Raw genomic sequence first — 24,021 nt, forward strand, 5'->3', positions numbered from 1 at the left:
GTAATGGATATGTCCCCTGTGCCCCTGGGTTTGTGATGGATAGGTTCCCTGTGCCCCTGGGTTTGTGATGGATATGTCCCCTGTCCCCCGGAGTCTGTAATGGATATGTCCCCTGTTCCCCTGGGTTTGTGATGGATAAGTTCCCTGTCCCCCGGAGTCTGTGATGGATATGTCCCCTGTGCCCCTGGGTTTGTGATGGATAAGTTCCCTGTGCCCCTGGGTTTGTGATGGATAAGTTCCCTGTGCCCCTGGGTTTGTGATGGATAAGTTCCCTGTGCCCCTGGGTTTGTGATGGATATGTCCCCTGTCCCCCAGAGTCTGTGATGGGTAAGTCCCCTGTGCCCCTGGGTTTGTGATGGATATGTCCCGTCCCACAGAGTCTGTGACGGATAAGTCCCCTGTGAACCTGGGTCTGTGATGGATATATCCCCTGTGCCCCTAGGTTTGTGATGGATAAGTCCCCTGTCCCCCGGAGTTTGTGATCGATATGTCCCCTGTGCCCCTGGGTCTGTGATGGATAAGTCCCCTGTGTCCGGGGGTCTGTGATTGATATGTCCCCTGTGCCCCGGAGTCTGTAATGGATAAGTTCCCTGTGCCCCTAGGTTTGTAATGGATAGGTTCCCTGTGTCCCGGAGTCTGTAATGGATAAGTTCCCTGTGCCCCTATGTTTGTGATTCATATGTCCCCTGTCCCCAGGAGTCTGTAATGGATATGTCCCCTGTATCCCTGGGTTTGTGATGGATAGCCCCCTATGCCCTTGGGTCTGTGATGGATAAGCTCTCTGTGTCCCTGGGTCTGTGATGGATATGTCCCCTGTGCCCCTGGGTCTGTGATGGATATGTCCCCTGTGCCCGTGGGTCTGTGATGAATATGTCCCCTGTATCCCTGGGTTTGTGATGGATAGTCCCCTTGATCCTGGGTCTTAGATGGATAAGTTCCCTGTGCCCCGGAGTCTGTGATGAATAAGTGGCCTGTGTCCGGAGGTCTGGGATGGATATGTCCCCTGTGTCCCTGGGTCTGTGATGGATAAGTCCCCTGTGTCCCTGGGTCTGTGATGGATAAGTCCCCTGTGTCCCTGGGTCTGTGATGGATAAGTCACCATTGTTCCTAGACTTGATTTGATCACTAACAGTAAGCTGTGATAGAGCTGGAATATTTTTGACTGTGTCTTTCAACAGTATTCACGCCCCATGAGTATTCTGGGGAAGAATTTGCTCTGAGTACTCTGCCAACAACTTATGAGGATGCAGTAGTTTGATTCACTTGGCTGCTTCTCATGACTGGGCCCTGGAGCCACCTCAGCTGTCACTGTCTTGTTTCAGGTTGCCCGACTTCAGCTGCAGGTACAGAAGGCGCTGGCCAAGTCCCTCGGTCCGGCCATCCCACACGGTGACACCAGGGGACTCCTGGTCAGACTGGACTCTGAACTGCTGGACATCACCACGGTACGAGGCTTTACAGTATCGGTGCATCACACTCAGTATCGGTGCATCACAGTATCAGTAAATCACACTCGGTATCAGTGCATCACACACAATATCGGTGCATCACACTCACTATCAACCACTGGATTGTCCAGACTCATTCCTTCACAGGCCACAGTGAAATAGCTGCTGGAGTATGTCGGAGTGCAGCATTGACCAACAACCTCTTTCTCTTGTTCTGTGTGCAGGGTATTTGTGCAGAAGCTGAATTCAGATTTAGACTTATTCAGACGGAAAACAGCACAATAATATTGATTCATTCTGTAGACAGTTGCAATGATTCCCTGCTGCTGAAAAGGTTGCCGTTCCACTGAAACCAACTTTAAACCCCAGGATCCCAAACACACTCACTCACAAAGTAATACAATGGACAACAATTCCTGCTTTCAGCTGTATGAAGAGTATGCAGACAGGTTTGACCTCTCTGAGTGCAAGCTGGCCATCGTCCACTGTGCTGGACTCTATGACAATGCCCTGATTGACAACCTGTGGCAGAGTATCATTGATAAAGGTAGGCAGGCTCTTCATGTTCATGCGAGATGTGTTCTGTATAACCTTGATGTTCAAACACTGCATTTTCATGTTAATTTAGGGGGCACGGGTGGCCAAGTTGTCTAAGGCGCCGCGATTCGATGTGCAGAGTTGCGTCCCTTGGGCACGCCAGAAACCTCTGATTGTGGGTTCGAATCCCGGTTCGCCCCGATTATGTTTCTAGGTAAGCACCATACCCGTGCTCGTGGGTTTCACCAAAGTGGTAAACGTCTGAGACCTGCATCACTTCGGGCTTTCCTCCCACATTAAGCTGACACGCCGTGATATAACTGTAATACTGTTAAAAGCGGCGTTAAACCTAACTCACTCACTCATGTTAATTTAAATGTTACCGCACTGAGTTGCATCCCTTAGGTGTGCCAGGAACCTATCATAGTGGTCCCGGGCCATCACCCTTGTTATGTTTCTAGGTTTGTCAGGATCATACCAGTTCTTGTGGGTTTCACCAAAGTGGTAAACATCTAAGACATGCATCACTTTTGGCTTTCCTCCAACATCAAGCTTGAAATGCTGTTCAAAGACGAGTTAAACCAGACGCACTTACTCACTCACACAAATGTTGTCTTGCCTGTGATTCGTGATGGGTTTCAATAGGCCTATATATATATTCATGATTTTGCAGACTTTGCCACCAATTCAGCCGCGGCTGCCCAAGTCCGAGTGACCAACATCAGCAATCATCTAGTCAGTGTTGCTAAGATCTATGTCAATACTGAGAGATACTTTCCTGTGGGTGAGTTCTAGCTGTTTTTATCACCGTGACGATAAGAAATAATTGCAGGTACGTCAGTAAAGAATCATCTTCTCGGGGCAAGGGAGTTAACTGACTCGTTTCTTGTTTCCATCCAAACTAGGCTGGAATTAAGGAGTTTTATTTTGGCTGGACTAATGAGTCTATGCATAGTCCAATCAAATCGTGTAACAAACTAGACATGCGGTTCGTAAACGACATGGGTTTCAACCTGCAGATGTCGCTCGACTGAAGGACAGCAAAGCATGTGTACCGCCAACTAGGCATCGACAGATGTTTTGCAAATTTTTTTATGTTTGTGATCAAGGTGCTCAAGAGTGTTGATGCACTTTGCGACGTAAGGACCGTTTTATTATAAATCTTGATTCGATCAGATTGTCTTGATTGGCATCCGCCATTTTGTTTGAAGCAATTGCAAGTGATGTTAGAGGTGGAATCTGATTAGTCAATAGGAGGGACAGAGAAGGGACATAACTCGTAATAGCCACTGGTGACACAACTATCGAGCCCAGTGGGCAAGCACTATATCACTGCCATTAGTCCGGACTTGTACAAATTGCCACGCTCATGCATGTCGCTATGTAAGTGCAGTCTACCTGTGATGTTCAAGCCCATTTCACCTCCTTATCTATCTGTTGGTAAGTTCATTACTGTGTTTGCTTCCAGCCTTCATCATTCGGCATCTCGAACAGAAGAGTTGTGAGCTGAACTTTGACCCTAACTGGGTGTTCCGGGCGATGCTGGATATCGGTGTGGGTGCGCCCAAACTGCTAGAGATATATGACAGGATGTTCAAGTCAAGGGTAAGTTTTAAGGTTTTCAATATCTTTCAATAAGCTCTTTCAGTTAAAAATGTTGTGTGACAAATTACTCCGAATAGGTCCGATGTGACCTGGATGATTGTGATAGTGTCATACATGTCCTATGAGAATTGATGGTCGCACTCAAGGAGTGCAGAGATGCCAACCCTAACTGAATCTTTGGTGAAATCAGGGGGATAAAAAATAGTTATCCTTAGGTCTATTGATAAAATTACTTGAATTTGTTTCAACATAACCACCAATCAGGGATCTTCTATCATGTAGTAATGGATATTTCAGAACTGTGTGAATTGAAAGCATGGCTCTTATTGGTCAGCATAGTCTTGCTGTAGATCTGGATGACTGTGGTGTCGTACCTCGTTTGGAACTAGTCCCCAGGAACTATGCTTGTTGTGGGACGTGCATACATTTGATTGGGTGGTCAGGCAGGGGACTGGAAGTGATAGTTTGGACTTTGGCTTTCATGCTTACCTGGTCTAAATTCAATTATTTCATGGCCATTTTCAAGTGGCTGGAAATTTCTGACACCAGCCTTAAACAACATTCAGTTATTCAGAGGCTTACTCACTTTTGTCAAACACCATTCACACACTTCCTGTGTCGAACTCTTTCTGGAATCCAATATGAGCAATATGAGCCATATGGAAACATGACATGTAATAGGATAATTCATTCCCTCCCTGTAGGATCCATACTGGCAAACAAGACAGAAGCCCCTGCACCTGCTGGTGGTGCTGCTCAGCTTCCTGACTCACTACTCCAACAACCCCAACATCATCCCCACACTGGAGAGGTGAGACTATACCCTGGCCTCTTTACATCCTAAACGACCCGTGAAGATCCGGGGTAGAATAGGTCTTCAGCAACCCATGCTTGCCATAAAATGCTTGTCATAAGAGACAACTAACGGGATCGGGTGGTTAGACTCGCTGACTTGGTTGATGCATGTCTTCGATCTCAATTTGCTTGGTTCGATGCTCATGATGTCAATCACTGGATTGTGTGGTCCAGACTCGATTATTTTACAGACCACCGTCATATAGCTGTAATATTGCTGAGTGCGGTGTTGAAAAATAAACAAAGAAACAAAACGTCCTAAACATCACATTTGTAATTTTTCTGAAGAATAGTTTTGCCTCAAATAAGCATTTAATGATAATTGACATAGTATCTGTCCATGTTGTGTCGTCTAAGGCAGGGTACATCCCAAATTGTGAGACTGACTTTTGAGCTTTGGGATTTTGCTGTAATCCAGTGTTATGTAAAACAGCGTACACTTTAGTTAGTGTCAAATGCCAGGAGTTTGTATATAGCCATGCACTGTAAGACCGACTGTGTTCCAGACGGCGGTTCTCGACGGTGTGTTTGGATGCTGTGTCCAGCTACCTGGTGGAACTCCAGGCCAGGAGCAGCGCTGACCAGACGGTCAAGAGGCTCATCAGTCAGTTCAAGAGTCTCCAGTCCAAGCTGGAGAGGTTATAGGACAACATCACCTGTAGATGTATTGTACAGCTGAGTTCTCAAGGCCTTCAAAGAAGACTGCAACATCCTAGATTACTAAGGATATGCATGCGACATACTCAGCTCAATGACTGTATAAGGGTTGGCTGGGGAATGATAGGAAGAGTGGAAGTGTAAGCCAGGTCCTGTGAATGTCTCCCGGCATGAATACAAAGACGTCTGCAGATCTGAACTGAGTCTGAAGTTCCAGATGCTTTTCAGGATGGTTCAGAACTTGGTAATCAGAAAGTCGTGGATAGCAGTGGACATGGTAAAACTTCATGTTGTAATAAGAGCCTTAAACAGTAATGTCTATGTTGATGTCCAGTTGAAATGAAGAAAATGTTTTACTGATTCATTACATTGACGGCAGTTCTTGAGGGAGTGATGTGGCTGAAGGACTTGTGGCTGAACATGTATGAACGAACACCTGTGGATGATCACCTATGGCTGAACATGTATGAACACCTGTGGCTGAACATGCATGAACACCTGTGGCTGAACATGTATGAAAAACAGTACTCTGATCAGGTTACAGCTTCTAACATCAGCAAATGTGATGTGTAATGAATTTGATTTTATTGACCTGTTTCAGTATTATGAAAGAAAATAATAGGTTATGTATTGCAAGTGTAAGTTCTGCACTGTTCGGTGTGAGATGGATGTGTGTACAGAATGGGACAGCCAGGAAGGATACAAGGTGCTGTTTGTGTTGAATGAGAGATTTGTTGATACAATGGGACGGAAATGTGCTATTATATTGTGCTAAGCTGTCATATATACTACTCAAAAGTTAAAAAAACACCCAATTTTTTCATTTCACTTGTTATGTCATGTCATGAAACAATCAATAGTATGCATGGACCACTGCATCGCTGGATGTTGTAATTATCATTGTGAAATATGTACATGTTACATTGTGGACCTATGTCATTATGTAAATCATGGTTTTATTACAAAACAGATTACAAACTTAATTAAGTGTTATGCTGGTGGCAAATGCATATTGACAATGCTTTGGAATCATTCACAATTAAATTCTTTCTCATTTACGTTTTTAGATCACAAGTCCCAAGGCATTATTGTGTAAAAAGAACAAAAATATGTGTATATATATAACTGAAGTGAGGTTGGTGCTCAATAAATGTGGTATGAAGACAAACTGTTGTGATTCTGTTTGGGTTTGCTGTGGCAGAGAGGTCCTTTGAGGCAGGATTTGGATCCTCTTTATAACTGGGTTTTAGAGGTGATATTGGACTCTCTGTAGATGCTGACATTTTGACCACCATATTCATGAAGTGACTAAAGCACATGCTAGAGGGACTGACACATGCCGCAAATTAAAGGGTTTATTAAACTGGCAGCCTTGGTCAGGGCTTTACCAGCAGTTTCACTGTTTGGTGGGGTACAAATGAACCACATTGATTGAAAGACTTGACCGACAATGTAATTATCCAGTGTGGTCAATTTTCCTTTCCTTCAGAATACCATTTACATTTCTTTTGGAGATGTCAAGTTGGACATGCTCCATTGCTTCGCTTACACATGCCCAGAATTTGGAAGTGACACTCTCATTGTCAGATTAGTATTCTTCAGAGCTTGACAAAGAGGTATGGAATCAGAGTGAAAGATATATTTTAATGTCGTTGGGAAGTAAGATGCTCTATAGTCATCACATTGTGTGCGAACCAAGACACATTCAGGACAGTATTGATACTGCTTTAAAAGGTCATTGAACATGGCTACCATTTCTTATCAACAGTATCAGTGCTTTCGCCATTGAATCTCAATAGACTCTGTTGAAGACTGCCTCCATAGTGTATGGATAGAGCATCTGCACCGAAAGGGAGGTCGTTGGTATAACCCAGGCCACTTCTTACCAAAAGGATAGTTGGTACTTGCCGGGAGTCCAACCACACAGACACGTAGCTATATAAGTGCAAAGTTAAAGTTAAACCCCATTTTCACCGCACTTCACTCAGTTCAAGTCTCCTCGTGGGCAGGACAAAGAGGACTAGGACAGACACGGTCACTTGGCCTGTGACACCAGTAGCAACCACTGTGTAACACGTGTATACCCATACCCTTGTCCGAGGTTACAGGGATTGGTTTCGAACATTTTCCCGAGGCAAGAGCGTCCACTGGCCTTTTTATCAGTCTTGTTTCCACACTTGCCACATCAAGGCCACTTTTCTGTGCTAAATATGATTGGACTGTCGCAGAGAAAGTTTCACAAAATCAACATCCACGACTGGTGCGCCTTCGTATGAAAGTGATTTACACTGTCACAAATCAACGTCTGTCTTTGTTGACACGACTATATTTCTTCATCTTTAAAACCCCCAACGATTGCCTATGTTTTTTTTTATCAGTGCTGAAATCGCGTTATCGCGTTTTCGTTATCTGTTATTTACACGATATCGTGCGAATAGACACAGCCCAGGTCGTTGCCTATGGTACATATAAGAACTGCGATCTGATTGGATATCGCGTTTTCATTAACAAGGGGCACAACTCGTGATCTACGCGAGGTGGCACCAGGATCGAGCCAAGAAAAGTAGCCTTGATGTGGCAAGGGTAGAAATTAGGCGACCCCTGAAGATCCAGGGTAGAATAAGATCTTCAGCAACCCATGCTTGTCATATAAGAAGCAACTAACCGGATCGGGCGGTCAGGTTTTGCTGACTTGGTTGATGCATGTCATCGTATCCCAATTGCTTGGATCGATGCTCACGATGTCAATCACTGGATTGTCTGGTCCAGACTTGAATTTTTTTACAGACCGCCGTCATATGGCTGGAATATTGCCGAGTGCGGCGTTAAGCAATAAACAAAAAAACAAGAAACTAGGCTTTTGATATAGGATGGTGGACACGCTCGCCTCGAGAAGATAGGTTCCGTAGGGCACCATAGGCTTTTCTGTTCCACTTTGAATTCATGTGACTTCGGGTACTCTGTCATATTAATGGGTTGAACCAATGTGACTGGACAGTAATCATTGACGCCCATGTATGTGTACCGATAGAACTTCGGGGGCGTTCCTGCTGAACCATTGACATTTGTGTGTACCTTACCAAGTCAGGAAACGCTCGGCCCACCTGCCTGCACAGCAAGGGGAGGAGAACGTTCTTTCTCAATCAGTGGGAAAGGGAACATCAAGCTGGGTGTACCCTCCCATCAGAGTGTTGTGTGCAGGTAATGTCTTTGGAAGACATATGTGTCACCAGACTGCATCGCATACTTATTCCGTTCACGCTAAATTGGAAGGATGTAAGGTCACACTTTTCTCACCTCCCATGACCAACCCCCCCCCCCACCCCCTACCCAACACACACACACATACTTTGTTTGGACCAAGATATAAATGACGTTCCGTAAAATAAATTACAGTAAAATCAAATACATGTCTTGCATAATCTGATGAAACAAGCGTCGTATTTCATCCTTGTGTTTTAATGTTAGCGGCGTTTTTTCTGTAGTTTGACAGGTTGAGACTTTTATTATTATAAAGGGGTCCTTATCTCCCGTCGGATCTCCTCACAAACAGGATGTTTATATTCACCCTTTCACCCGCCTCAATATATACCACCCGGCACTGAAAAATATTTCCCACGCTTCGGAGTTTTCCTTGTTTAAGCTCAGCACAATAAGGACGACTTTAGTTTTATCAGCACGGGCACATCTGGAAAAGGTTCAAAATCTATTACCAGTTCAAGTTTCAAATTGTGTAACGTTGATGCACATATCTTAATATACCTAACATAAGTGATCATGAATATTTTTGTGGATATTTTTTGTTGTGAAGACTGAGTACACAATTTCATAAAATTATCCAAAAAATTGATTGTCTAAGTATGAAGTGCACCTGAAGCGACCTCCTACAGAGCGTTGCCAGATCATCACGCAGAGAAGTATGATGTCAGAGACAAAGATATGACATGACTGAGATTGCATCAATCAAATATGGATATTGATGATAAATTATTTTTTATTTCTATCAATGAAATGTTGATACAACTGACATTGTCTAAACCATACCTGGATAAATGAAGAAATACAAGAATGCATATTGACACTCGCTTATATTGAAAAGGAAATACATAAAAACTTTATGTGTACTTTATAAAATACCATGCATGACAATCAACCCGTGAAGATCCAGGTTAGAATTGGTCGTCAGTGACCCGTGCTTGCTGTAAGAGGCGACAAGCGCGATCGGGTGGTCAGGCTGGCTGACTTGGTTGATGCATGTAATCGTATCCCAATTACTTAGATCGATGCTCATGACATCAATCACAGGATTGTCAGGCCCAGGCTCGATTATATTTACAGACAGCCGTCATATTGCTGGGATATTGCGTTAAACAACAAACATACTATCAATTACTGGATGTTCTGGTCAAGACTATTTACAGACAGACAGTCAGCTGAGATATTGCTGAGTGGGGCGTTAAACGAAGGTATACACAATGGTTCCAAAAATAAAGTGCGAAACCAACAATAATCACCTGGAGAAAACCAGTGGTACAGAAACAAACGGAAAAAACCCCATAGACTTAGTTGTGATAACATGTAATGATATATACTAGGTACATTATTGAAGACTGGGATGTATTAGATTTTGAGTCACAAGATATACCCTCCACATTTGTGTCCTTTTAACATTAATAATGTACGGAGGGTTCATCTATTCTGATTTGACCCGTCACAGACACATGCAATGGCAAGTCAATTTTAACCTGAACAAACACGGGAAGGTATGGTACAAGTCAAAATAGAAAATTGCATCTGACATTTTCTTTGTCCATGCATCAAATATGGAAATTTACTCCACATGTCTACCATAAACATTTTTGAAAAGTTGTCTGAGGCCTTATATGTTGCAATTTTGATCAAACAACCTTTGTCGTAGGAAGCTTCTTGAAATTTCTGAAGAAAAAGCATGCTCGATTGTACCTAAAACGTTCTAAAATTGTATCATCACTTCCTCTCGTTAACATCATCCTTAAGCACAACTTAAAAGAGTTAATCCAGGTTGCCATTTACTCATTGATCCCACATAGACATAATGTTAAACTTGATCCTGAATAATGAAGACTCCTCAATAAAAATGTTTTCTCCCAGTGAAAAAAATCACTTAAGTTGCTCCAGTTAGAAAAAAAACAATCCGGAAAAATATGAATTTGCTTTTTTGACCAAACAATCCAAAGTATACCCTCTTAAACAGTAAAAGGCACCAGAGATTATAAATCCTCATTTTGAAGTTTCTAAAACATTCCTGGAAGTGATTTTAAAGAAAGTACCGACGGTTGTACATAAACAAGTTACATGCATTTCATCAGCTCGTTGAGTTTACACTTAAAATCATCAGCGACATTTTTTAACTCTTCCACAAAGTCAGACGTAATGTTTTTTTGCAAATCCTGAAATGATTTGAGCAGCATGAAAACAACCATAGACAGAGACAACATGTAGAGGTCAGGTGTAGGCATACTCATGGAACTCATAGTAAGGTTCGATCCCAGGAACACCACGCTTACGATAACTGTGATGAAAGAGGTCTGGGTTGGACTCTCTACATTAATTTGATCTGTAGTATAGTCGGGTGTGTGACCAAAGCTGCTAAACAGAGTATAAATCGTCAGAAAACACTTAAGAGTAACGAAAATTAATTCAAAGTGGTTTTGATTTGAAATCTTGTAGTCAAACGAAATGGTGCCATGACCATCTATAGCTTGTTGTGTTGTTTCCGCCCGTGGGTTGCTTGTTTTTGTAGGTTTTCTCGGATACACCTTTATCATGTGTTCCATAGCATATGTCTGTTGTCTCAGTACTGACCTCGCTCTATATACACAGTAGTATCTATAGATGAGTGGGAACAGTTCGAAAACAAACAGAAACACGTCGTATAATACCAAGGCACCATGTGCAATATTAGATAACCAACCTCCACCTTCCAGGCATAAACAAACAGTAAGCACAGCAGCTACTACAGCTAATACAGATTCCACAAGAAGAGTGAACCATTTTGAACTTAAGAAAACCTTCCTGACATATTCATATTTCATGGCAATAATTTCCATTTCAACAGTGATGTCTTCTGAGATCTTCTCTTTCGACTCCTCCCAGGTCTGTGAATGCTTCTCTTGTTCTCTCGTCATTTCTTCAATTCTCCTCCTCAGCTTCAAAACTTCATCAGTAGGTTCTGAAACTAATGGAGTTGTGAGCAGCGAGTTAGTGAAAATGCGACGTTTGATATTTAAAATGATCTTATACCACAGAATAGACCTTCGAAATATTTACCAATCACGTAGATAGTTTATGTTCGTTTATTACCTGCACAGTTGTAATTAACTTCTCTGGATCTAACACTTACCCTCTTTTCCTTTTAAATCATCCGCTATTTTCCGAATTTCTTCTGCAGTTTGGGACGGTGTTTTCTTGTGAATATTGATGCTGTTGGTGACTATTGTATGAATATCTAGAGGGACAGTCAACAAATTCACCACCACGCCTGCAGCTTTTAGTCCTTTTAGTCCTGTTTCTACAAGCTCTGTGGCGACCTTGGCTGTACCCAATACAGCCCCAACACGGGCCCCGACCTTAATCGGTTCTGTGCCATCAATACCTTTTGACGGTTTTCCTCGAACACGGTTCCGTATTGATTCGAAAAGGTTTGGTTTCAGCAATCTCTTCACAGTGTCAGCCAAAAAGGCTTTGAACTTCTTTGTATGTTTTGCCTCCATGTTGTCCATCAGACACAGCATGTCCTCCCCCTTTTTGTTAAACTCTCCGGCTTCCTTCTGGGCTTGTTTTAAAGTTTTTGAATTGACAATTTTATCTGCAAGCTCTGTGCAAAATCCCCCGACCCCGCTGGTCACTCCAATTGTCACCCCTGCAATGGTCAACCCCAGAGAAGCACCAAAGGTAACCGGGGCACAAGCAATCCCTGCTATGGTCAGTGCTGCTGCAACAATGCCTCCAGATGCAAAACTGGTTTTAGCTATATTCATTTTCCGCTGTGCTTTGTCCAGTTCATCAGCCAAATCATAAAGACTTCTTGCAGTTTTGCCACTCTGTGTGTTGACTTCCTCTATAGCAAGCTGTATCTTGTCCTTACATTCGTCAGCGGTCACGGCTTGAGAGAGTGCCATTTTCCTTGGAATATATATCAACATGCAGGTTACATAGGCCTCTGAACATATCCATTTAAATCCTTAATACGAATATTCTCTGGTACACGCCAATATATGCTAACCAAAAAAAGTAACCGTGCTTCATATAAAGTTCAATAAGTACATTTTTCTGCAATTAGATAATGCATCTCTCAATACATATTCATAAAGACATATATTCCTTAAGGTCGTGATTCACAGTTTGCACGTGCACGTTCATACACGTTTGTTTGTGAATGTGAACAGTACACAATGATTTTTCAGCTATTGGTGTGGGGTGGCATCACAACTCATGCGAGAACACAGCTCATCATTGTTAAAAGCAATTTGAATGGCGTACGCTATCGGGACGACATCGTTCGAGATCACGTTCTACCCTTTGTGCAAATGCAAGGATATAACAATACGTTGCAGCAGGATAATGCCCGCCCATACGTTGCACGTGTTGTAACATGCTTTTTTTAGGCAGCATAACACTGCTGTACTGCCATGGCCTGCTGTATAGCCAAACCTCTCCCCACTAGAACATGTCTGGGATGAGAGGGGAGGACGCCTACGGGAGGACAAGAATTAGCCGGTGACGCGAGCTCACTTGGACCCAGGTTGTTTTCAATTATCTGGTGACATCAATGCGCCGCCGCTGGCTCACCTGTTTCAACGCAAATGGTGGTCACACCCGATACTGATATTGTTAAATGAGTTGTCATTTAGCTGACTCCTGTTACCAGATATTGGTTTTGTCAATAGATTTGTTAGGATAAACCATTGATCAGACGAATGACCAAATATTTTCAATAACTACACATTATATTAAGCACACTTTTTGTTTCCCGTTAGTATGTTAATGATGTAACAATGGTAGTATGCCAATCAAACAGAAAATTGTTAGAATATGTGGAGACGATATGTTGATGGGTATTATTATATGTTTGATTTCATTTAATATTCCTCACTGATTACAGATTATAAACATCATGCCGGTTTCTTCATGTTACATTATTAACACTGTAATATCAAGTGAAGCATTCGACAAGCTGTTGCAAGTTAAATATTTAACTTCAGTTTCACAAAGTGGAAAAACGTCTGTGACCTGCGTCTTTTCGAGATTTCTTCCCACGTGAGGACTGAATTTTGAGTCAACTCAAAACAGTTTGAGAAGAGAATTTGTTTGTGATGGGATCATGGGGTCTCAATGAACTGAAGTGGTCTGAAACAGGAACACGATCATGCCATCAACGCCAGTATCAGAGTTTGTTTTCAACCTATTCGGAGTTGTACAGAGATGTGTCAGTCAAAATGCTCAAAGTGACCCATGTATAAGACATTTACAATTTTCAGAAACCGAACACCATAGGCACCATGTAATCCGATGAATCTAAAGCACGACCAGAATGCCGGTGTATATTCGTCAAATAGGAGTAAGTATGAGTCCAACTTATGTTTTTCTAATTCTCTTCATATATATGTCCGAAAGCTGATTCTGCAGCAGGATTTGGGTGTCCACATCTTCCCTACAGCTTTATGGATATGGCTTGTTCAGATGAGACACTCGCAGTTGCTAAATTACAACTCTACCATGAATTAAGATTGGTCAATCAGACGTAATGAACCCAATGTGATTGAAACAGCCGAGTTGTCTTTCATAGTTGACTCTGCTACATGCTTTCAAAGCCTGTCATATGTTCGACTGAAGAATTACGTCTGCTTGGCCACAGAGAGCTCCATATTTTGTTTAAAAGCTTTTGTGATTGATTCCGTGATGCAGATCGAAAACCACATTTTATGAAGTGAGACGAGTTCTATGGATGAACATCTTCTTTATTACAATTAGCCTTAATTGTAATAAGAAGTTGTTCATCCATAGAACTCGTCTTACTTCATCACTCCAACTTCTAAATGCTACTGAAAGAAGTCACATTTTATGAAGTCATGATAGAAAGAGATAAACATACTGTTTTCAATATGGAGCTAGGTTACCTGTAGATTTAACCGCGATTAATTTACCCGGTTCCAAATTCAATTTAGCCTGGTTAAATCTAAAGGTATCTAAGCTCCACATTGAAAACACAGTATGTTTTTCTCCCAATTGCCAGCCAACCTATGACACTGTGATGTATTGTGATTTGGTAATGAAGACATATTCAAGCCCAAATCAAAGTTGTCAGGTAGATGCAGAAACGTACCTGATAACGATCTTCGCTTGCTTGGACTGAGCATTAAATTACATGTGGCGCCGCAAATATGCATTGGGGACAACCACTATCTATTTCCGTTCGACACCACGTATCCCTGTCAAGTACACAGATCAACAACAAGGCACTTGAACATGTAATTCCCACGGTGTGATACTTTCAAGTCCTCGTATCAGTTGTAGAATTGTTTCCGTGGAATCATACTTTGTTTTATTTTAGAATATAATGAAAGTGAACCTAAAGGTCAAACTAAAAGTTAAAACCCAGTCTTTCAATCTTTTACCTTTAACCGACGCCTGATATATTTTTGGCATATTTAGGTCATGAAGAAGTTGTTCTAAATCAGGAATATTCTTGCTATATCACAAAGGTCTTTGAACAATCTAATCTAGATATGTTACAGGGAAGCGAATGAGCAACGATCGGGGACACACAACCACATCCGTACTGGTCGCGACCCATTCTGACCCGGGTCCCCGCTGAGATTAATACAAAGAAATATTGAAAGTTCGACCCTAATTATTCGTTCAATAATATGCGAAGGGGACAACCCGATCGAACTTGGTAGTCTCTTACCACTAATTCTAACCTTGTTTGTCACGGGGTCTATTGTCAAAGCGACTTTGAAACTTACAGACGTCATATTTACTTAATTGTGTACAAAGAGCAGAGCAATTTGTTTTACGATGCTCTCAGCTTACGCACAGCGGCCTGAAAATAATCGAGTCTTGGCCAGGCAAACCAGAGGTTGCCAGTTTTCCACGTTTTCATGTCACAATGCCACCTAGTCCTTATAAGACCGCCTCCGTGGTCTAGTGGTAGAGCGTCCGCCCGGAGAGCGGAAGGTCCGGGGTTCGATCCCCTGCCGCGTCATACCAAAAGACGTTAAAAGATGGCACTTGTTGTTACCCTCGGCATTAAGGGGCTAAAACAAGGACTGGTCGGCTCGGAGTCAGTATACTGTGTCTGAGTGGGGTATTTATGTTAAACTGCGGCATGGTATCTCAGTGAGCTAGCACTATAAATCGGCATCAGTCCGGACTAGTACAAGCAGACACACAAACACATACGTACACGTACATGCACGTCGCTATATAAGTGCTATAATCTTCGACGCGACGTTAAACCTAATTTCACCTCACCTCACCTAGTCCTTATTGGTTAGGTGGGTAGCCTAGTGGTTAAAGCGTTCTCTCGTCACGCCGAAGACCCGGGTTCGTGTCCCAACAAGGGTACAATGAGTGAAGCCAATTTCTGGTGTCCCCCGCCGTGATATTGCTGAAATATTGATAAAAGCAGCGTAAAACCATACTCACTCACCCACCCAGTCCTAATTCGTTAGCACATATACTACTCCACTTTTGATAGGGATATTTCTGTCTTTCAATCATACACAAATATATTCTCATATTAAATCAAGTGTATACTAATAGGATGACATGTTAAGCCGATCAAAGGTTAAGTAGTATACAAAATGGGGTAATGAAACCTGTAGATAGAACCAAGTCATTGAAACTAGGAAATGAAAAGTGAAATTCTAATCCTATTATTGTTTCATTTGTAGACACATGTCAAGGTTCAATATGACTGTTCTTTTCCATCCCCTGACCGTGTGCAACCGGTAACTGACACAGGCGTGGGAAGGGAATTCCAAACTCACGAAAACGGAAATTTATCATCCAAATCTGGCTTCTACAGAAGAGTGAGTGAGTGAGTGAGTGAGTATGATTTTACGCCGTTTTTAGCAATATTCCAGCAATATCACGGCGGGGGACACCAGAAATGGGCTTCACACATTGTACCCATCTACAGAAGATATCACATGGATGAGATCCATTGATATTTCATCGATAAGACATATCGCTACCATGAAATTGCATCACTGTGTTTTGCAGACCATTGTCATCGGTTATCATGACGTCACAACCAAATGACATCATTAATCTGCATCAGGAAGTGGTGAGCTGTACATAACTTACACTTATTGAAAAGTTAATGGAAAGCTTATAAAAAAAATCCAGAAAAATTTCCATCGGGTGACAAAGCAGACCTATGAAGCCAAATGGTCCACTTATTACTGGTGTCTTCAAAACGTCAACGCCAGAGAATATATACTCGTTGATCTGCCGAAACATACAACTGGGCGAGAAAGGCGGAATTGGCAGGAAAATTAATTGAAAGGATCACTTAAAACCAGTGATGACACCAGGTGTTCGCGAAAAGGGTAATCATGTCCTGCCCTACCGACAGCACCCGCCACATTATTCATATGTTCCTCAAATACCCCTGCCATACGACGGCGGCCTGGAAACAATCGAGTCTGGACCAGACAACCCAGTGGTCACTCTTGTGAGCAATGAGATCCACCTCCTCGGAGTACGATGTCACGCTGTCAACCAAGTCTAACCCCCTCCCCACCCATTAAAGTTACTGCTAGTGAGTAAGGAAGCGTGAAATCTACCTGCAAAGTCAATCGTATTTCATAGCATAGTGTATCATGCTGACCAACAGTGTGTCTTATTTCCTCTAAATGTCTACCTCATAAAATGTCAGCAAAGACTTCACCAAGCCTTTGATGGTGGAACCTAGAATGATAAGTTTATTTGTAAGCCATATGCGTATTCTTTGACATTTGTAATAAAATTACAGGCTGTATAATACAGTGTTCAACAGAAACTTGTGAGTATCCTTTTCGTATCGTGTATTTACGTTATTTACGTTGCATCTCTAACGTTTCGAAAATTGCTTAACGGCTAAGGCCAAATGATGCTGTAATTTAAATGCTTTGAACACTTTTTGTATGTTCATATTGGATGCACAATGTATGAAAGATGACATTCTGGCTGGAAGGAAAACAATCAGCAGTCTTTGTTAATGTTAATAGCCATCCAAACATGTACACCGCACCGTGTTATCAGTGTATTCTACTGTCACACATGTGGGAGTGTATCAAAAGCCGATGAAAGCCGATACTAGCAGGCACATGTATGGAGACTTTTCACTTTCTTTATCAGGATTGAAATAATTTGACAATAGGCAATAGTTTCAGTTTCAGTCCAAGTTTGATTTGATACGTTGATGGTAAAATATTTCACTATTGGATAATGTGTCATAGTAAAAAACGTCTTGACATATAACGATAAGGAAATAAACAACTTATGACACCCCTCATGGCACTATCGTTAAAATAGCTCGGCTGGTTGACATAACCTTCTAGAACACTGATACAGGATGTTTCGAATGCAAAGACGCACTGTGGGTGCTTGGAGTGGCTTAAGACTGCTTCACGAATGCACCAGACATATCATGGATGCTGGTGTGCCTTAAGACTGCTTTACGAATGCACCAGACATATCTTGGATGCTGGTGTGGCTTAAAACTGCTTTACGAATGCACCAGACATAGATTGGATGCTGGTGTGGCTTCAGCTATTTTAAGAATGCACCAGACATATCTTGGATGCTGGTGTGGCTTCAGCTATTTTAAGAATGCACCAGACATATCTTGTATGTGGTGTGGCTTAAGACTGCTTTACGAATGCACGAGACATATATTGGATGCTGGTGCGGCTTAAGGCTGCTTTACGAATGCACCAGACATATATTGGATGCTGGTGCGGCTTAAGACTGCTTTACGAATGCACGAGACATATATTGGATGCTGGTGCGGCTTAAGGCTGCTTTACGAATGCACAAGACATATCTTGGATGCTGGTGTGGCTTAAAACTGCTTCACGAATGCATCAGACATATCTTGGATGCTGGTGTGGCTTCAGCTATTCTAAGAATACACAAGACACATCTTGGGTGCTGATGTGGCTTCAGCTATTTTAAGAATGCACCAGACATATCTTGTATGTGGTGTGGCTTCAGCTATTTTAAGAATGCACCAGACATAGCTTGGATGCTGGTGTGGCCTCAGGTTGCTTTACGAATGCACCAGACATAGCTTGGATGCTGGTGTGGCCTCAGGTTGCTTTACGAATGCACCAATCATATCTTGGATGCTGGTGTGGCTTAAGACTGCTATACGAACGCACCAGACATATCTTGGATGCTGGTGTGGCTTAAAACTGCTTCACGAATGCATCAGACATATCTTGGATGCTGGTGTGGCTTCAGCTATTCTAAAAATGCACCAGACATATCTTGGATGCTGGTGTGGCTTAAAGCTGTTTCACGAATGCACCAGACATAACTTAGAAGCTGGTGTGGCTTAAGGCTACTTCACGAATGCACCAGACATAGATTGGATACTGGCGTGGCTTAAAGCTGCTTCACGAATGCACCAGTCATATTTTGGATGCTGGTGTGGCTTAAGACTGCTTCACGAATGCATCAGACATAGATTGCTTGCGTGGCTTGAGCTATTGTAGGAATAAACCAGACACAACTTGGATGCTGTAGTGGCTTCAGCTATTTTAAGAATGCACCAGACATATCTTGGATGCTGGTGCGGCTTAAGGCTGCTTTACGAATGCACCAGACATATCTTGGATGCTGGTGTGGCTTCAGCTATTTTAAGAATGCACCAATCACTGGATTGTCTGGACAAGACTCGATTACTTACAGACCGCGGCCATATATCTCGAATATTGCTGAGTGTGGCGTTAAACAACAACAATTGCCCCAAAATATGTATATGGAAACATTCACGTTTATTCTCTTTAAATTGGTATATAAAAAATGTGACACCTAAAACAAGTAAAATATGAAACATCCAACCCCAGTCTGTTTATATCCGTTCACACAGCTGGAAACATCTACATTCGTTTCATCAACTCCCTGAGCCTAGATTTAAACTCTTCAGGAAGATGTTGGATTTGTCTCGCCACGTCAGACAGATCTTCGTTCGATTCCTGATAGGATTTAACAAGCATAAAGACAACCATTGCCAGGGACAATATGTACAGATCAGGCCTCGAATTATCACTGGGCTCTATAGGAATAACTGACAATGGAAACAGCAGGCCAATCATCAGAGAGGTCTTGGGTACATTCAAACCATGCTGATCAGGACGGCCGTGCTCGGGAACATGGTCATAAGACCCAAACAAAATATACATCGTCAGCATACACTTCAAAATAACGAAAAGCAGCCAAAAAAGATTTTGATTTGAAAACTTTCTGTCATCAAATACACGTGTTGCATTACCGGACATAGATGACCAGGTTGTCCCAATCCTGTTTCCACGGGAAGGTGTTCTAGGGTACAGCGGTATCAAATGCTCAATAGCATACGTCTGTTGTTGCCATATTGCTTTTGCTCGGGACACACAGTTGTATCCATAGAGGAGTGGGAACAGTTCGAAAATAAACAGAAACATGTCGTATATTGCTAAGGCACACTTTGCAATATAAGACAACCATCCTCCATTTCCAGAGCTTAGCCCAATGACCAAAGACATAGCCAAGGCTAAAATAGCTTCAACAATAAGAGCGAACTGTCTTGATTTTAGGAACACTCTCCTCACACATTCATATTCTATGGCAATAAGTTCCATTTCATCAGTGATATCTTCTTCAATCTTCTTCTTTGCCTCATCCCAGATCTGAGAGTTTTTCTCCTGGTTCCTCTCCATCTCTTCAACCCTTCGTCTCAGATTCTGAACTTCATCAGACCGTGCTGAAACATGCGTAGAGCGTCGGAATGGATGTCTCTTAATCAATTAATCCAATTCATGTATTCATCACTAATATTTCCACAATATTTTAATATTTTGCAGCAAATGAAAGCTATTCTGTCATATGCTTACAAAAGTATGGTGTAAACATTTTTTCATTGTGTACAATCCAGTTACATTCACTAATCTCTTCATGAACAATAATAACTCTATGGCCCAAGTGTGACCCGAAAATGGGGTAAAATCTGGTACTAAATACGCAAAAAGACATTCATCATAAGTCGGAGTGTTGGGCTATTTACATACCCTCTTTGTCCTTTAATTCCTCTGCAATTCTCCGAATTTCTTCTGCAGTGTCAGATGGGGTTCTCTTGTGGATTTTGATGCTGTTTGTAACTATGGCATACACATTTAGAGGAATGGTCAGTGCACATAACGCAATGCCGCCGGCTTTAAGTCCTTTTGTACCAGTTTTGTTGAATTTTGCCATCAGTTTAGCAGCTGTTGTTCCATAACTCGGTATTTTTTCAAATAGGTTTGGTTTCAGCTTACGTTTCACGGTATCCATAAAAAACGTTTTAAATTTACTTCCATATTGTTTTTTCATATTGTCCATTAAAAGTAGCATAGCGTGACCTTTTTGGTGATAAATGTTAGCTTCCTGTTGAGCTTTGTTCAAAACTTTGGCGTTGATAATTTCATTTGCCAATTCAGTGCTCAATCCACCCGCCCCACTTATGAATCCTAATGTGACACCTGCAATGCTCAAGCCTAGAGAAGCGCCAAGGGTAGCTGGTGCGCAAGCAATCCCTGCTATGGTAAGTCCTGCTGCAACGATGCCTCCAGATGCAAAACTGGTTTTTGCAATGTTCATTTTCCGCTGTGCTTTGTCCAGTTCATCAGCCAAATCATAAAGACTTCTTACAGTTTTTCCATTCTGTGTGTTGACTGCCTCTATAGCAAGTTGTATCTTGACCTTAAATTCTTCAGCAGTCGTGACTGGAGAGAGTGCCATTTTCCTTGGAATAAATATGAACATGCAGGTTATTTATGCCTCTGGACATGTCTATTTAAATCCTTTACACACTACAGTTGCACGTTTGTTATAATTTACAGAGCGACCGAGCATGGCCCATGCATTCCTGAGTTTTTTCAGCATGAGTAACGATCAATATCGTCGTGGGACAATGACACAATCATCCAGTCACGCGACTAGTACTGGGGGAAGGCACTTTGTTCTCACAAAGAAACCCAATGGACAATACAAGCAATATTGTGCCTACATTTCCTAGATGATAACAATGTATTTCTTCGAATAAAATTTGTTCAGTAGTACAAAGCACACACTATACTGAATCTAAAGGTGCATTTGCCCTGAAAAGAGTACAACATTTTAATTCTGGAAACCCAATAGTCCAGAAACTCTACGGTCTTTGCTTAGTCTCGGTCAAAGTATTTACAAAATTAAACATGCTGTTTTCATGAGAACATACTAAGGAAGAAAAAATAAAAACAAATTGTTCAAAAACTCAATATTTACACTATGTCGCCCACGGGCGAAGTGTGGCCCATGGGCGTGAATATGTTCCTTTACTTAAAACTCATGTTTTTGTTCCGCAAATACATAATGTATTTCTTTCAAGTATCATGACACAAAATTTAACTTAATTGAACTATTTTATTGCGCTATTGAAATATTTCGCCCATGGGCGAGAAAAAGGTTTGGCAAATTGGCTAGAATATGTTCCTTTGCTCAAAACTCATGTTTTTGTTTCGCAAATACATAAATGTATTTCTTTCAAGCAAATACATAAAGGCGCTTTTAGAAGTTTCATGTCACATAAGGTAACTCATTTTAACTTAATCCAACTATTTTATAGCGTTATTGAAATATTTTGCCCTGGACGAGAAAAGGTTTGGCCCATGGGCGAGAATATTTGCCTTCCTTAACAGTTTTAGTTTCGCAAATACATAAAGGTGTGTCTACAAGCATGACACATGATTCAACTCATTTGAACTAAATTCAAATAATTTGTGGCGTTATTAAAATATTTCGCCGATGGTTTCGTCAGTCCCTCTAAAGCATTAACTAATTGTGTGCAAAGTATATTGTATCGTGTGAAACATACTTTATATTATATCATTACATTACTATTTAAAAAGGGCCTTTGGTTGGATTTTTCCTTTATAGAAGTTTTACAAATTTCACCTTTTTTACATATTATAACGATCTTTAATGAACCCGGCCTTACCTCTCAAGTGGCTATAGATGTGTCAAATTGTAAAATCAATAGATAAATATCAATCCAATATCAACTGGAAGCCTCATTCACACGTGCCTCATTTCTTTTTGAACATTTTCGCTAACTGTCTATCCGCGTGCCGTGTCTCTACTAATCAGCAATTATTGGCTTGTAACCAATCACACGCAACTGCAATGTTATTTTGACTTCGTGGACATTAACCGATTTGGTTAGCTATTAACCTCGAATTGACTTGACATATGACATGTATACAAGTTGATATTGATTTTAATCGATTAGTTGTTGAAACACCAGCCCCGACTCAGTTTTTGTCAATAGCATGTGCCATGTTTGCTGGTTGTCATAACTGGTTTTGGCACGCTACTGTGAGAAGTTTAGCCCTGTACATGTGGACAATCAGTTATGATCATTACAATAAACACATTGACACGTTGCTAACGTGGTACAATCTACTGACAGCGTTTGAATTTTTCACATTTCCAGAGGCCATTTATGATGTAAAGTTGAAATAATTTATGTATGTTTCTGGTAAACTGAATTTAACATTGGAATAGACTTGCCATTGTAACAACAAAAGACACGTATTTGTCCTTCCCCAGTCAGTGCTATATTAATCCTAACTGAATTGCATTATTCATTTCCTATCAACCATCAGAAACAAGCTGCGTAGCTATGTCATTATAATTACCAAACCGTCTCAATTGTTTCTGAATGACAAGCGCAACTTAAATAGACCAATAAAGCGATACGCTTCACGTGTAACTCCTCTTTTTATGGGACTGGTATTATCACAGACGCAAACACATACAGACGCAAACACATAAACACATACAGGCACACACACGTACCACTTAAAAAGTCCTGGACCCACCCTTGCCACTAACTAATTGATCATTCATCACATACCTGGAACAAGATCAAATTCCCGAGAAATTAAAGTTTCGGTTTGATATTACGACTTCCTTGCTGATGTATAGAACACCATGACTTAGTAAAAGACAAACCTGGGAAAACCACAGGCCCATATCACATGCACCTCTGTTGATAATGAATCTTCTAGCCGTCAGAAACTCTAACAATGGATACTCCATAAATTATTTCTTCGTGTTCACTGTGACGCATCTTGCATTTCGTGGCAAACATCCCCAAGCCTCAGTGCGATAAGGGGGTGAGTAGGGATCTCACCTGGTTAAGAATATCTTGTCAGTTTGCATGATTAAAACTTTACCCTATTAAAGACAACTCAACACGTAACAAAACATGGGGATTGACTTAAAGTCGGGCCGGGCCGGGCCGGGCCGGGCCAGGGTTATTATTGGCTTATTACTCCATTATCGACGACCATACCTACATATTATTGATGCAACAGACACACATGACATGAATGAACAATTACAAACCCAAACCGGGCAGCATCACTACACATTACGGAACATTGTCAATAACCAAGTGCAAAAAGTGTTTCTATCGAATCTTTTTAAACAATTTAGTCAACTACCTATCAACGATTTCTTAAGGCAAAACGAATGTTGCAGGCCAGTCAACAATTTGGTTTTGATTATCATGCATGAATATGATATAATCAGAGAAAAACGGTTCAAATAAAGCAACTTTGCAAACATATATGAATGTTAAAAAATTAAGAACTAATTTTGAAAA

General features: G+C 41.5%; 3 protein-coding genes across 3 annotated transcripts in view; 1 reads left to right on the forward strand and 2 right to left on the reverse strand.

The window, feature by feature from the left end:
- The window catches only part of LOC139478929 (nuclear pore complex protein Nup155-like), a 41,550-nt gene extending 35,297 nt beyond the window's left edge, over positions 1–6,253 (forward strand). Inside the window, exons 32-37 of the mRNA XM_071261622.1 lie at positions 1,323–1,445; positions 1,875–1,995; positions 2,659–2,769; positions 3,454–3,590; positions 4,295–4,401; positions 4,952–6,253. Of these exons, the coding sequence (XP_071117723.1) occupies positions 1,323–1,445; positions 1,875–1,995; positions 2,659–2,769; positions 3,454–3,590; positions 4,295–4,401; positions 4,952–5,090 (738 nt within the window). The 3' untranslated portion in view covers positions 5,091–6,253. The remainder of the gene's footprint in view (positions 1–1,322; positions 1,446–1,874; positions 1,996–2,658; positions 2,770–3,453; positions 3,591–4,294; positions 4,402–4,951) is intronic.
- Positions 6,254–9,984: 3,731 nt separating this feature from the next.
- LOC139480268 (uncharacterized) lies at positions 9,985–12,286 on the reverse strand. The gene is made up of 2 exons (XM_071263321.1): positions 11,485–12,286; positions 9,985–11,319 (listed from the first exon to the last, which is right to left on the reverse strand). The coding sequence occupies exons 1-2, from the start codon at positions 12,284–12,286 to the stop codon at positions 10,433–10,435; spliced, it is 1,689 nt and encodes a 562-aa protein (XP_071119422.1). The 3' UTR covers positions 9,985–10,432.
- Positions 12,287–19,175: 6,889 nt separating this feature from the next.
- LOC139480249 (uncharacterized) lies at positions 19,176–21,137 on the reverse strand. The gene is made up of 2 exons (XM_071263286.1): positions 20,405–21,137; positions 19,176–20,100 (listed from the first exon to the last, which is right to left on the reverse strand). Exons 1-2 carry the CDS (start codon positions 21,135–21,137, stop codon positions 19,238–19,240), a joined length of 1,596 nt encoding a protein of 531 aa, XP_071119387.1. The 3' UTR covers positions 19,176–19,237.
- Positions 21,138–24,021: the final 2,884 nt, after the last annotated feature.

The sequence above is a fragment of the Haliotis cracherodii genome, unplaced genomic scaffold, assembly GCF_022045235.1.
Source record: "Haliotis cracherodii isolate W230 unplaced genomic scaffold, xgHalCrac1.p SCAF_4, whole genome shotgun sequence".
Taxonomy (NCBI): domain Eukaryota; kingdom Metazoa; phylum Mollusca; class Gastropoda; order Lepetellida; family Haliotidae; genus Haliotis; species Haliotis cracherodii.

Coding starts and splice junctions, on each gene's coding strand:
- LOC139480268 (XM_071263321.1), bottom strand. CDS start 12,286: ATGTTGATATATATTCCAAGGAAAATGGCACTCTCTCAAGCCGTGACC. Junction 11,320..11,484: donor TGATTTAAAAGGAAAAGAGG/GTAAGTGTTAGA, acceptor CAACTCCATTAG/TTTCAGAACCTACTGATGAA.
- LOC139480249 (XM_071263286.1), bottom strand. CDS start 21,137: ATGTTCATATTTATTCCAAGGAAAATGGCACTCTCTCCAGTCACGACT. Junction 20,101..20,404: donor GGAATTAAAGGACAAAGAGG/GTATGTAAATAG, acceptor CGCATGTTTCAG/CACGGTCTGATGAAGTTCAG.